The 14,953-nt window shown below is 45.1% G+C and overlaps 1 protein-coding gene across 1 annotated transcript; it reads right to left on the bottom strand.

The window, feature by feature from the left end:
• Positions 1-217: 217 nt before the first annotated feature.
• On the bottom strand, positions 218-14,431 carry avl9 (AVL9 homolog (S. cerevisiase)). Its single transcript, XM_069512433.1, has 16 exons — positions 14,203-14,431; positions 11,487-11,607; positions 9,956-10,041; positions 9,573-9,644; positions 9,062-9,151; positions 8,920-8,986; positions 8,664-8,704; positions 8,524-8,562; positions 8,359-8,428; positions 7,561-8,051; positions 7,238-7,372; positions 6,929-7,148; positions 6,577-6,694; positions 6,209-6,262; positions 2,406-2,494; positions 218-2,202 (listed from the first exon to the last, which is right to left on the bottom strand). Exons 1-16 carry the CDS (start codon positions 14,284-14,286, stop codon positions 2,075-2,077), a joined length of 1,905 nt encoding a protein of 634 aa, XP_069368534.1. The 5' UTR covers positions 14,287-14,431; the 3' UTR covers positions 218-2,074.
• Between the last annotated feature and the right edge of the window lie 522 nt (positions 14,432-14,953).

The following is a 14,953-nucleotide window of genomic DNA, read 5'->3' as shown; positions in this document are numbered from 1 at the left end:
CGCCGTCACTCAGTGTGAGTCTCTCCTCGGGCTCCTGACGTGACCCCGTGATGCTGCTGAATTGTTGTCGGGACGACACGCGGTGCGTTTTTGCGCGGCCGTGTGTTACAGCCACAACAACAACAACAACAACCCCCTCTACCAACACACACTTAGTCTGGCTGACCTACATTTCTGCACAGACGCGAACCCACGAGGAATAAAAAGGCTGCGGATGTTTAATTGTTTTTTTTTTAATACAGCAATATAATATAATATCACTTTCTTTCCCAAATACGTTAAAAGCATCTGTCAAAAAAATATTCTGTGAATCTCGAGTCCACGATACATTCGAATCTTTTAAATACAAAAAAGAAAAATATATCATCAGAGGGTAAAAAAAGAAACAAAAAGCAGCTTCGGGAGCTGAAAACTTTTCTCAAACTTAAACCAGGAATCACTTTCCAGAAATGAGATTTTTTTTTTTTTAAAAGAGAGCAAACATTTAAAGTGTTTCTTAAAGACAGCAGGAGGACACTGATTACAGCTGTAGAACTGGACAGAGCATGCTCGCTGGACCACTTCTCATCCAACACTCCGGTAGTTGTAGCGTGGAGGGAAAAGATGCAGCTACAGTTATAAAGATTCACGTGAACAGAATTCATACCTGCTTGTGCAAATACACACAGTGTTCCAGTGTTGTCATGACAGAACATGGATATTTATGAGATACGTTCATACATGACAAATAAATACGTTTTACTAGCTTCTGATTTACTAAATATAATTCTCCCTATATATATTATATAATATATATCGTGACGGTGCGGTGGAAAAGGGTTCTGGGTTCCTTCAAAGTTAACGAGGGAGAATTTATCACGTTCATCAGGGAACAAACTGGAGCCTCAGGAGGATTCACCAAATAACATTGTGATTGTTTCGGTAACAATTCTCAGATTTAGTGTTTAAATTCTGATATTTTCTGTGTCTGTGCACGAGCAGGAGTAATAGAGCTGAAATATTCATTTGAATAATAATGAGTTATTATAAAGAAAAAGGCCAAACATTGTTTTCTGATTTTCAAAATGTGAGAATTATCTGGAATCTGCAGACGAGTCAGACAAAAACTATTAAAGTTGAGATATTGAGACACAAAATTGTTTGTACTTTTGTTTTAACTTCAGTTGGACGAGATAAGGCATCGAGTATTTCTCTTCATTTACATATTTGGGGGATTAACAACAACAACATCAGTTAATTTAATCACTGGCTCATTTTATTTTTGAATGTGATTAATTGTGTTGTTTTTTTAAACTGACACTTGAGGAAGTTCGCTGGTGAACGATGTTCCTGTCTTTGTTACACAAAAGTCTCAAAACCACAGTGTTGGACTTTACTTAACCTGGGATTTAAATATTTATAACGAAGAGCTTGACTTGATTCATTATTTATTGTACTACTGTTACTGTCACCTCAGACTCTGATGGACATTTTAGAGAATAATAATTTAATGAGAGAAAATCAAACTGAGTTGCCGCCTCACTTCGGTTCGTGTATGATCGTACCCGACACGTTGATTTAAAATGGAAACAACCAGAATGTTATTAAAGAGACGTCACACATGGGCCAGACTGAAAAATCTCAACTGTTAAATCCTTCAGCTCAAATCCTGCGACACAGTTTAATGTTGTTTTTGTTTTTTTTTACGTGAATACTTCAGGAAAATAGTCGACAAAAGAGACAAACTCTTGAAAAAACGCAGCAAAGAGCGAAAACTGCAAACCCAACAACGACGTGTTTAGTGTCAGGGAACGGTTCGGCGACAGCAGCGCGGAGACGCGGGGGGTCGGACACGATGCAAACTGCTGAAACCTCTGGTTTTTGGTAGAAGCGGGGACGGTCTCGGCCTCACAGTGGGTGTGGACTGTTGTGTAATGGCAGTGCTGCCTTCGTGTCCAGGGTCGTATCTGGTGAACATCCAATCAGACGCTCACATCCTTCACGGAACCAGCTCTCGGACCGCTGACCCTCCGGCGTCACGGGAGCCGGAGGGTCAGAGGACGACGGGGGACAGAGTCACTGGGAGTTTGGGTTGTCACGGTTCCGCCTCGGTGGCGGTCTCAGGAGAGGCCGGGGGCGTTACAGCTGCGGGTTGGGCCAGCGTGGAGAACCAGGAGGACATGGCCGACTTGGCGCTGGTCAACGCTCCGCCCACTGACTGACCTGCAGCAGAGGTGGAGATCAGACAGATGTTTTTTGACGTTTCAAAATAAAGGTCTGTTCTGCAGTAACGCAGAAGTCTGATTGATTTGATTTCTCAGACAAGAGAGAAGACGCTCGTCTCTTTCAGAGGTTCTGGGCGTCACCCTGAGCTCCAGCCTCCTCTGCTGTCAGTGTATCTGGAATTGATTTGGGTGTTTTCTCACCCACGGCCTTGCCCGTCTGCACCACGCTGCGACTGGTGGTCATCATGGCGTTCCCGATCTTCTTCCCTCGCTCGCTGTTCTGCACCGAGCTGCAGAGAGAGAGAGAGAGAGAGAGAGAACAGAGAAATGCTCAGCTGAACCAGAAACATGCGCCCGCTTCACCTTTCTGTGACACTGCAGGAATCCTTCCTCCGTTCAGGGAAGCAAACTTCACAGAAGCGCTGCGGCTAAATGTCGCTCCGGCCGCAGGTGCTGCGAGCGACCAGCGAACAGGATGGCATGAACCTGGTGCAGCCTGGTGGGAGTCCAACACGCAACCTTTCACGCTGGATCCCCGCTGACCTGACATTCAGCAGGAATCTCCCTCCTGCATCATCTGGGCCAAACAGCGGCGTTGTTAAAAAAAGGCCACGAGCGCTCGAGTCGGCAGCTGCAGAGCACACACGTCTGTCACTCCAACACTCGCCGCCCTCACAGCCTCTAATGAGCCAATTATTTCATCTGAAAATAAACACCGCCCGCCGTCACCTGTTGCCTCCGAGCAGCGGAGGAGAGTCGCTCTGTGAGTTCGGAGGATTCATGGACAGGAACTCCAGGATTTTCCTCTTTGTTCTGATCAAAGACGACGACATGACTGATTTCTACGACTCACTCAATTTGAATTGGTTATTTTAATAATCTACATATTTCTAACTATTTGATTTTATTATTAATCTTTTTACACAGATTTTTCTTTTTTACTTCTTTTACCTTTTTTACTCTTTTTTTTAACTGATTTTTTTGAATTGTGCTTTTTTGACTTGAACTGAATTTCTTTAGATTTTGTCTCGACGGAATCTTGAATCTACCTTTAAATAAAAAGAGAAGCAGCAAAGTCGACAGAAATCAGTTAAAGACTAAAACAAATATTGATCCTGAGAGATTGAGACAAAACTGATTCAAACACAAAGAGGAAATCCCTGATTTCAACTTGTCAGAGACGAAGGTGACGCCGTCTTCTCTTCTTCTTCGTCTCGATTAATCTTCGACAGAACAAACACAAACTGACGGAGAGAAAATTAATCTCACTTAGCTGGAGCCAAGATTGAGAGTCGATCTAAAAGAGGCGACAGGATGTAAAAGTCCGTCAATGAAACGTAAAACCAGAGAGAAAGTGAGACTGTCAGTGTGTGTGTGTGTGTGTGTGTGTGTGTGTGTGTGTGTGTGTGTGTGTGTGTGTGTGTGTGTGTGTGTGTGTGTGTGTAGCTGCTGTCATTGCTCCACACCACAGACACATCTGACTGCAGCATCAACACGACACCAGCCCGGTGAAGCGTGAGCTGGCACCGCCACTCGCTGCCTCTGCTGCGTCTCGGAGTCAGACGGTGAACAGGGACGAGCTGCGGTTGCTAAGCACTCGTATCCAGGACGTCTTTATTTGACTTATCAGAATAAGAGCAGCTGAGGAGATCAGTGTGCAGAGGATCTTCACTTGTCTCGTCTGGATGTTGATGACGATAATCTTTCCTTGTTTTCAATCACATATTTTTCAAAGTGTGATAAAACTTTTAGTAAATTTAATTCCTTCTAAACTTCACTGACAAAGAAGTTAATTCGGGACTTTAACTTTAATTTCCACTTCAGATCTCAAAGGTTGAATCTGATCAAACGTGATAAATCACAGGAGGATTTGTAGAAAAATATAATAATTCAATGTTTGCACAGAAGAGCATGAAAACTAATGGACCCACAGTGTCGAGATGATCGGATGTAAACTCAAACAGCTTCACACTGTTTTTCCAACAACGTCCGCAGATTGAAGTTTTTCTGCTGAGCTGGACGCTCTGTTGGCTCGGGGAGGAGCCACACTGATTCTCCATCTCTGTGCCTGACCCAAATAAACAGCTCCATATGTAGAGCAGCGCTGACAATATAGAAAGATCCTCTAACAGCGCGTGTCCGCCTGCGGCCGCGCATCTCGTCTTTGTTCGACGCCGATGATGAGGAAACATGAAAAGCCTCTGGAGCTTCAATCACGTACACGGCACATTCACAGGGAGGTCGAGCGTAGTTTTCTGTTTCTGCTTTACAGGTGAATATAAATAGAGCGGCAGCGGCAGAGAGAGTTTTCCTCCTCGTGTGAGAGAGAGCGAGCGACTCGGTTATCCTCTTTCACCTTCTCAAGCAGCATCCGGACAAAACATCAGAGCTGCGTCTGTCCCACTAACCCCAGGTTCCACCCCCCCACACACTCTCAAGTTGCAAAACAGCTCCGTGTTTACTGATGCAGGGAGAGAGAGAGAGAGAGAGAGAGAGGCCGAGCTGCTCTGGCCTCAGGAAACTGTTTTGAAACGACGGCTGATGGACGAAAAAAACAAAACAAGAAGAAAAGACAAAGACGTCATCCAATAATCGTACAAGGGTTTTGCAGGAGCCACTCATACTGATCGTTCTTTTCCTACTGGCTGTGCGTCGGGCCGCCTCACCTGAAACAATAGATGGATTACTGAACGAGCCGGCCAGGGGCCCAAAGTGTAAAGAGTCAGGGGCCCCTGGACGTCAGACACACGGAACCACAAAGACGGAAAGACAGACGGATGTAATAAAACCACTGCAGAGTCTTATTCTGGTTCTGTCTGATTCTTAAAGACGCTGTAAAGTATTATTTACAAATCAAAATACATTTTCAGTTTCGTGCTCTAACGGTTTTGAGTTTTGATTGACGTGCAGCTCAGCTGAACTGAACGCTCCTGCACCGCTTGTGTGTTTGTCCACGGAGGAATGACGCCAAAGTTCACGGCTGACGTGTGACCGAACACCTGAGGCTAAAGTGACAGCTCCGAGTATCACGGCCAAGCAGATCTGGCCGTGGTCTCTCTCCATGAAGCTAAGTTAGGGACGGAGACACACTTGATTCTGTGTGTGTGTGTGTGTGTGTGGTGGGGTGGGGGGGGGGGGGGTGCATTTATCCGACACGTAACCCTAGAAGCGACGCTCCAGCTGTGGACAGAGTCGACTTTCATCCACACTTCCTGGAATGAAAGCGGAGCCGAGGCTGCAGACGTCTCCAGCTCTGTTTTTGAGAATGAAACTCGTCCATAATTAATGACTGTGGTTGATATGAGACCCTCGCTGCCCCCCCCCCCCCCCACGCTGACCGCTGCGCTGCTATATCTGACCACAAACACAGCGAGAAGTGAGACACTGCCTGTAACGCCCAGTATTTCACGAGGCTGCAGCCGTCTGATTGTGAATTTTACTCATTTAATTCACATTCTTGTTAATTTTTCTTTTCTAATTTTCAGTTCTGCAGGTTTCCGTGAATCACCAATCGAGGGGAATGACGTCATATCGCCGTGATGTAGAGCAGAGCGGATGACAAAATAAAACCAGTCACGTTTAGAGGACTGATATTTATGGATTTGTGTAACTTCCAAATAAGAATCTGTGAGAAGTGTCTCGATGGACGTATGAGTCCTCTTCTGGATCATTAATGTTTGAACGTGAGCTTCAATATTATATAATGATAAAACGCTCCTGAATCAAAGTTTGTATATTTTTCATTTTTAAAGCAGCTCGACATTTTGATGGTGAACGTTTCATTCCAAGTATTGAGGTCATGTATACTGCTGTATCGCCTTCTCACCAGAGGGGGGCAGCCTCATGCTTTGAGTGTGAGAATGAAGGCGTCACGGTTCTGTTCTCTTCGCTCCTCTCGTGCGTTTTTCATGTTTCACGTGTTGTTGTTGACGTTTTGTGCAGATTTAAACGACAGTGAACAGTGAAGCTGTTTGGAAGAGAGATGAAATAATAATAATACTCACTGTGAGAGTCGCAGCTTCACGTCGGTGACACTGTACTGACCCTGGAACGGGTGACTGCAACAGAGAGGAAAGACCAACGTCACTTCTATGGGAATAATATTATTTAGAAACACAGACACTAATGTGTGTAATCTTAATCATCATAAATATCATAACGCAGAAATTAATATTTGAGATTACGTACTTTTAAACACATTTTGATAATTGTCATCATGTGAATTTCTTTTCTTAAAATAAAAAAATGATTTTTAAAGCGAAATACATTTTATATGAACTATCAAAAATATTTCCACATAAAATCCCACGTCATTGATTGTAAAAACTTTTCCTGAGAGACAATAAATCCTGTTTGATTCCCGTCCACGTACCCGGGGGTGATGGCGGTCATGGCGGGGTGCTTGTTGCTGTACCACACCCGGTAGTTGTGGGTGATCTTCCACGCTGTGATGAAGGGAGCGCCGTAATCGGCCAGCAGCCTCTCGTTATCTGAGCAGCGACGACGCGAGGAAACAAAAGAGAAGCAGATCAGCGGCGGAACTGGACTTCCTGTCGTTTTCTCCGCGGGGTAATTATGTGTGATAATGGTGATTAGAGCTGCCGTCACCACGACTCTAATAATGTAGAGTCAGTTCAACCAAACAAGGAGGAGACAAATAGAAACCAGAGTGAAGAGATAAGAGGGGAAGATATTGAGTGAATGAGTGAATGACAGGGGCCGACCTGTCTGTATTGCAGACGACAGTAACGAGTGCAGGTAGAGCGTGAACTGGGCTCTGATCCACTCGTCTCCGCCTTCCCAGCCTGTCCCGTCCAAGAAGACGTCGTCGCGGTTCTCCGTCACGTGTTTGACGAGGTAGTCGGCGAAGCGCAGGTCGGCCGTCGTCAAACTCAGGATCTTCCGCAGCTCAGGGTCCTGGATCTGGATTCGAGCCTCTTCCACCTGCGGAGAGAGGAGCCTGAAAGTTAAAGCTGCAAATTTCCACCGCCAAATCGAACGCGAATGAAGCGGTGACGATGCGCAGGACTCACGTCGACAACCGCGTCACTCAGGTGCCTCTGCTGGCGGAAGAGGATGTTGGTCGCCCCGGCAACAAAGCCTCGCACCGTCACGTCTGACAGGAGGTGGTGCTGCTGCAGGGCCATGTAGGGCAGACACAGGTAACCCTGGCAACAACAACAGGAGGGAAGGTCAGGTGCTTGTCTCCGCCCGGCTGCCTGGTCTCATCAGCACAAGGCGAGTGACAGGAGACGATGTTTGAGTAAATATCAAACTCATTTCCTGTTTGGACCTTAAACACAAACGCGGGGTTTCGCTCGGTGAGTCAGCGGCTGAGCGGAGACGCTGCGGTTACCTTCGTGAAGACGGCGAGCGGCAGGCCGTACTGATCCTCCTCCAGACCGGACACCAGGCCCTGGGTGACCCCTCCCTGACCGGTGACCGCCTGCGGCTGCACAGTGATGGGCGTCCCCGGTTGGGAGTCAAATGCGTCCGGCAGCTCTGACCCCGTCTCTTTCCCCTCAATTGCCTCTTTGGCGCCAACTTCCTCTAACACGCTTGGGTCCAGGGTCTCCCAGTCGCTCTCCGAGGAGTCTGGCGAGGTGCGTGACGGGGGTTTGAGGAGGTGGTTGTCCCCCTCTGTGCTGTTGCCGGACGACAGAGACTCTGGGGCAGGCTGGGCGGTGTCCTCCCCCACCAGCTCCAGGGCGGTGCTGGCGATGTCGGTGACGGACACAGAGACGAACTCCTCGGCTCCGGAGAAGCTCTCCACCAGGCTCAGGTCCTCCGACACGCTGCTCTTGGGTTTGTAGTGGGACGAGTCCACCAGGCCGTGTTCGATCATACCTGCACAACAACAACGAGACATGAACATGAGCTGTCGGAGTTTCATTAACTTAGAAAACCTTTTTCTTGACCTTTAAAACAAACTCAACTCTCAGAGTCCAAATAAAATCTGTATCTTGTAAATTTAAATGTCTGTTTGCAGAATACGTGATATTCTCAAAACTTGGTGGAAGGGTGTGTTCATTTTTCTCTTTCATTAACATTAACGATAAAACATTGAAATCATTTCAAGGCCTTTAAGTTTTTATATCATCTGCACATGAGGATTCAATTTAAAAACTCTTCTTCTACTTTGTTCTCTACTGACCTGGAAACAGCGACAAAACCGTCATGAGGGCTCCGACTAGTCTGTTGACGGGAGACACGTAGAACAGAACCTGAAAAACATTCACCACAAAAATAAAAAAAATCAATCATTTTCCAAAAAAGTAGTGACGGAATGTAAACGTGGACATAAAGCGTTTGTTTGTACCTTCTTCTCCAGCAGAATGAGTTTGAAGAGGATGAGAACCTAAGATGTGAAATAAAGATGTTAACTCATGTGATAGAAACATAAAATATAAACTTACTTCACAAAACAAATGAGATCAGGAAACACATGTTCTCTTCTACCTTGTGTTGAAAGTGCAGTATGAGATCTCTGGGCGATAATCCTGAGGAGAAAAACAAACCTTCAACTCATGTGGAATTTTCCCTGAGAGAAAAATGCATGAACATTTTTGTGCAGTTAAAGAGCTGAAGAGACACAACCACAACAAATGTGGTCTGTTCGGAAGAATTTCAATCATCAGCAAAAAAGACCGAAGAACAAAACAAACAGAAACTTGTTCACCAGAAAGTTTGTTCAAATGAATAAAGTTTCACCGACCTAAATAAACCTGCGACCCCTCCAGAGTGGATCCCTTCAAGGAGCCGTTCATGTGGTCGTAGAGTTCCTGCAGGAGAGGGGACGTGAGCGGAGGACGACAACGAGAGAAGAAGAACACGAACGAACATAAACAGCTTCTCACCTGCAGGATGGAGATCTGTGAAAAGTCTTTCTCCTCAAAGTAGGCGTGTGTGATGAGCTGCAGCTTTGCTTGGAGGAGGCCGTAGAGAGGCTGGAAATAACAACAGAGTCTGTCAACATGTAACTTCGGTTTTCAGACCTGCACTGAACTCTGGGGATTTTCCTGAAGTTTTCCGGATGTGAGAACACAAAAGTCTCAGTCAGATGCTAATTTTTCCTGCAGCCCCTTTTTATTTATAATTATTTAAATAAGATCTTACGGTTAAACCATAAAATATCAAACCTCTGATAAATGTTCTTGTCATCAGAGCTTGATTACGACATCTGAGGAGTTTTAAATCCTCGCTGAGTTTATTTCTGGAGGAGAAGATTAATAAAAGCTGAGCTCCAGCTCATTTTCCTTCTCGTGGCACAGAGATCACGACAATATTTCACAGCCCAGTTATTCGACTCTTGATCTCATTTTGTTCCAGCTCGTAAAAAACCACTAAGACTGAAATCAGGTGACTCACCACTCGACTCAGGACGCAGACGCTCTTCTGAACCGTCTCCCTGGTGACGTCAGCCTGCCGCACCTTCAGGGCCTGATGGGGGATTAAAACATCCTTTAACACCAAACCTTCTTCTTCACTGTAGTTCAGAGCAAAATAAGTGATTTCTAATAAAAAATATAATAAGTCTTATAATAATAAGAAGAAACTATGATGTGTTAAAGTAGATTAAATGAATCTTCACAACCTCATCATGTTGTATACATGATTCTGAAATGCATACTTTCGTGTATTTTTACTGTAGCTCAGGTATCGAGTGCTTCTTCAACAGAATTTTGGCCTCAGAACAAAATTCACAGCTTCGTGTCTGAAGAGGAATAAAGAGAGAATTTACACGGACTGACCTTTGCTTCTATTTGACGATAACAGGAAACTCCGTACACACACTTCATGTCTCCAGTGAGCGGCGGCAGGTGGAAATACACAGTGTCTGTAAAACATCAGGATAAACACCGTCATATAATGTTCCAGCTGGTTTTTACGACATGTGTCACCTGAGAGGGAAAAATTAACCGAGGGAGGAAACGCAGTTTAACGGTTAACAGTTACATTGAACGCATCTTCTTCATGTGTGAGTGCAGCTGCGTTCGCTGCTCTCACGCTGCAGACGAACGTTCAGTCTCATATGAGACACTGAAGTGATCGTTTTACAGCCTGACCTGGTTTTAAAAACTGCAGACAAACTGGATGAACCTGCAACAGGAAGCCAAACGTTACTGAACGTGGACTGATACATTGTGGTGCATTCAAGGACTTCACTGATCTCATTCCTGAATGAAACGCTACCCTGGTCACCGACTCGCACATTTTGGAGCTTTTTAAAAACACTTAATCTGCAGTCAGCAGTTCACTTCATGCTGTCACGAGACACGATCCGAGTGTGGAAGGTTGGGAACTGATTTGAAACTGTGTCGTCGCAGAATTTCGTGGTTGTTGAAGCCCAGGAATCCAAGTATGGTCTGTTTATAGCAGTAAAATCACAGGATGAAGAAGTAAGTCCAGCTCTGATGAGACGAGAGCAGGATGGAGAGACGGCTGCAGATTAACCGGAGTCGAGAGAGGAGGCGGAGGCAGGGGTGGGGGGGGTGGGGGGCTTGCAGCGGGGCATCTGGACGGAGGCCACAGCTGCAGTGCATCGACCAGAACTCCTGCGACGAGCCAACGAACAGCTCCAGACTCTCTTCACACTTTACACAGGAGTCACTGAACAACGCTGCTGCTGCTGCTGCTGCTCTACTGTGATAATGCAAACGTCTCATTGTGTCCAAACACAAAATAAAAAACCTTAGTAAATTTGAATGTGCATAGCTTAATTCAAACTGACACACTTGCATGTGGTCAAGTTGTTTTTGTGCAGAAATAAATGTATTAAAACTGTGTCAGAGAAAGAGAAAAGAGAACGTCTGAAATAAGATTTGTTTTCCTGCGACACCCTGAGCTGTCCTCGTTCATCACCAGTTAAATATGTCTCCAGCACAGTAACAGCTGTTGCTGATGGCTGTAGTTTTGAATCCAGAGCTGAACTTTGAGTTTAACTTCCTGTTGGTTGCCTTCGCTGCGACAGAATGAACGATGGTGGCGAAGCACAGGAGCGCCACGTGTCACGTGACCACAGCCACGACACACGGGACAAGAAGACGGAGTCGGATCAGTGTCACCGACGCTCAGTCCTGTTCTCACTTTACCGCCCGGATACAGTTTCTGATACTGTGACAGAATCAACGTACTTAAACAGAAGTGACAAATGAAAGACTATATCCTCCATAACTATTAAATTATGTATTTTCCCAATAAACAAATGTGTAAAATATTGAAACAAACACTGGACACTGTTGGATTTTTGCATTATTGATTTAAAACGAAGAGGACACGTACCTTCCTGGTAGTTGTGCGCCCCGTCAGGCAGAGCGAGGAACGGCAGGTATTTCCACTCCTCGGGAACCAGGTTACTGTCGTGACCCTCGTCCGGCATCAGCGGAGGGTACGAGAATTCAACCTGAGGGTGAAGGAGAGACAGCGTGGTTAGATTTACAGTGATGTCACTTCCTCAAACGTCACACTTTGAGGGGGGAGGGGGGGGGGTGAAACTTCTGGTTTATTTCAGGTTCTGGACAAAACAAGTGATGTAAAGACTGTGTCGCTGTGACTTCTGGGAAACTGACAGCGACTGTTGTCTGACATTTTAAAAACCAGAAGAATCAGATTAGTCGATAATAAAAATACGCTGCAGCCGTCAGAGAACATCAAGCTTTTTGACTTGAAGGTAACGGGAGAGGAAACGTCTGCACGTCAGAAGCTGGAACCTTCTGGATCTTTTCTTGTCTGTGGTGACGTTTAAGAGCCGAGTCCGTCAAGATTAACCTGAAACCTGCTGGTCCTGAACGCCTCACACACCCACAGACAATGATTCACTCTCTCTGAGGATCAACCGCTGCAGCTGCCTGAGGGCGAGCGGCCGCTCCTCAGTCCTGGAGGAGATGCTCACGACAAGAGACACCTGGGCGTCTGACGGAGAAACAGATGGACGACAGGTCAAAGAGACGGAGGGAGACAGAGGACCCAGTCATCTGATACCCAGCAGGAGGTGGTTGACCCCGATCAGATAACTTACAGACACACCTGATACAATAAGCGAGCACTCACTGTCTGCTCTGATGCTGCTTCAGTGAAAAACAAAGTCACATTTTTATCTTTCGCCTCAAACGGCAGCTGCTTCCGAGTTAAAGCGCCTCATCGTGTTTTAGCAGCAGAGACAGATGGAGAGCGGCAGCGACGAGGACGAGGAGGCACGGTGTTTGGTTTTCACCGCTGCCAGCTCGGCCTGCACGTCGGATCATTTTGAGGAGGAGACGAGGTGACGAGTAGACGCTGAATTAGAGCCACTTACGCTGACTGGCTCACGTTCACTCTCACTAATGAAGCAGGTGTTACAGGAGGTCACACTTTACACTTTAATGGTAATTGCTGCCAAACAGGTTTGACGACACAGTGACACCAAAACCAGCACGTGAGCTTTGTCTTCTGTGAACTGTGGCTACAGAAGAAACTAAAAACTCTCTTCTCATAATTGATGAATCATTTTACTCATTTTCTAAAAACTATTCCCAGTTTGCAGCTTCTCAAACGTGCAGATCAGATGAATTTCTGAGTTTTTGCTGCTTTGTGACAGTTTTCAAGCATTACATTACATTTATTTGATATTATACAAACCATCAGGAAATTAATTTACAGATTAATTAATATTTTAAATAGAATATATCCAAAAAATCTGTAGTTACAGCCCAAGTAACTTTCTACTTGTCCTCTGTTTCCTGTTTTCTTTTGAAATGTCTTTCCTAATCACGTGTGCAGTGACTTTACTTCCTGCCTCCAGTTTTCCACCTGTTTCTCGTTTGTCAATCAGCTGCAGAGGATTTAAATCCCTGAGTTTCACTGGTCGAGTTTCCACAAACTTCAGGTGAGTCGTTGTTTGTGTCGTGGTCTGATTCCTCGTGTTCCGCTCATCTGGATTTTTATGTAACCGTGAGTTCCTGGATGAGTTTGTCATGATGGTTTTTACCTGTAGTGTAAGACTTTGTTAATAAATCTGTGGACTTCATCTACTGTCATGTTTTATTTCCTGTTGACCTTTTCAACATGAGCTTGTGACTGTTTGTGCTTAACTTTGCTTTGTTAACGTTTGTCAGAAAAGATGGAGGCCACTGATTATTTTTCTTGGGAACACTAATATATTTTAATTTTGATCAGATGAGGTTTTGAGTTTCATTTGAAAGCAGCATGAAATAACTTATGAATGACGGGTTTACGGTTTCAACCAGTGCTTCTAAAGACGGGTTCAGTAACATCTCCACTTCCTCCCATCGTACAAACATGAAGCCGAAATATCTGTAACATGGACACGGCCGTCTTTAAGTGACGAGGTCGGTCTCAGCTGACAATCGTGACGTTTAAAGCTGTTTTCATATCAAATGACTAAAAACAAAATGCTCAGAAACACTGAGTCAAAGATCAGTTTGACAAGAACAACAACAGAAACCATGTTTTAGTTTGGTCTGCGTCTCGTCTGCCAACATGGAGAAAGTTGTGTTTATACTGCAGTCAGCCACAAGGGGGCAATCCCGGTGTTTTGGCTTCACTTTTAAACTGCGTCCATTTTTTATTTACAATAATTATAAATCAAGGGAGGGACTGAAAAGACATTTTAAAAATGTGCAGCAGCTCATTTCTAATATCACGTTAATGCTCCAGCTTCTCCCGAGTCGCTCATTTCCTTTATGTTTACATCTACGACACATTGAGTCCCACTGACCCACAACATGGCTCCGGTTGTTGTTGTTGTGATAAATCAAACAGTTTAACATCAGGGAGGAGACTCGAGGCTGCAGCCTGAGATTAACGCCAAGAGTCAGACACAGTGAGGAGGACACAGGTTATATAACTCAGAGCCGATGTCACTGCAGAGCTGCATCACTTCAGGTAGAAGAGTCTGCAGCTGCGTCACTTCAGGTAGAAGAGTCTGCAGCTGCACGGTTCTGTCAGTGACGCCGTTTGTTGTCAGTTAGCTTCGTTAGCTCGCGGCGGGTTCACCCACCTGACAGCCTCTCTTGTGGTGGAATCCCACCACCACGATGTGCAGCACCGGCCCTTTGGCGTCTTCTCCGGCCTGAGGCTCCATGTCCGCCTCCCCCCCCTCGACGCGTTGACGGCGAACGAGACGATCTTCGCTCGCGGATCAGTGGAAACAACCCGGAGCTCAGCTGCACCGTGTCCGCAGCGCACAGCGTCCACTTCCGCTCTGCGTCCCGGAGGGGGGCGGGGCGGCCGGAGCGAGAGGACGCCCTGCTGCCCACTTCCGCTTCCGCCTCACAGGACAGTAATAATAATAATAATAATAATAGTGATAATAATTACAACAATCAAATAATAAACTTCATAAAATACATTTACATACAAAAAGCCCTGTAAAAATATTATTTATAAGTTAAAGAGGAAAACAAACAATAGGAATTTAAACGCAATTTGAAGCTTTAGAGCACAGATACAGAAATAAAACATGTTAGAGATGTGTATTATATAATAGTATGTGAATGATCCTCAGCAGCTGCAGCAGTCTAGACTGGGTCTTCAAAGACAGCATTAAAATCTGAAAAAATACATTTAATAATTTACTCTACATTTATAAATATCGTATAAACACTTTAATAATAATAAACTTAATTTGTTTTGCACCTTTCATACAAGAAATGCATTTATATATTAAATGTTTTGTTTCTGTATATGAGATTCATCTGCTGCTCATGTTTGTGTATACAAGGAATATTGTTTCTACTGACTCTGATATA

Source organism: Paralichthys olivaceus, chromosome 17 (genome assembly GCF_024713975.1).
Source record: "Paralichthys olivaceus isolate ysfri-2021 chromosome 17, ASM2471397v2, whole genome shotgun sequence".
NCBI lineage: Eukaryota > Metazoa > Chordata > Actinopteri > Pleuronectiformes > Paralichthyidae > Paralichthys > Paralichthys olivaceus.
Note: the sequence above shows the minus strand (reverse complement) of the source record. Positions and strands in the feature narration are given on the sequence as shown.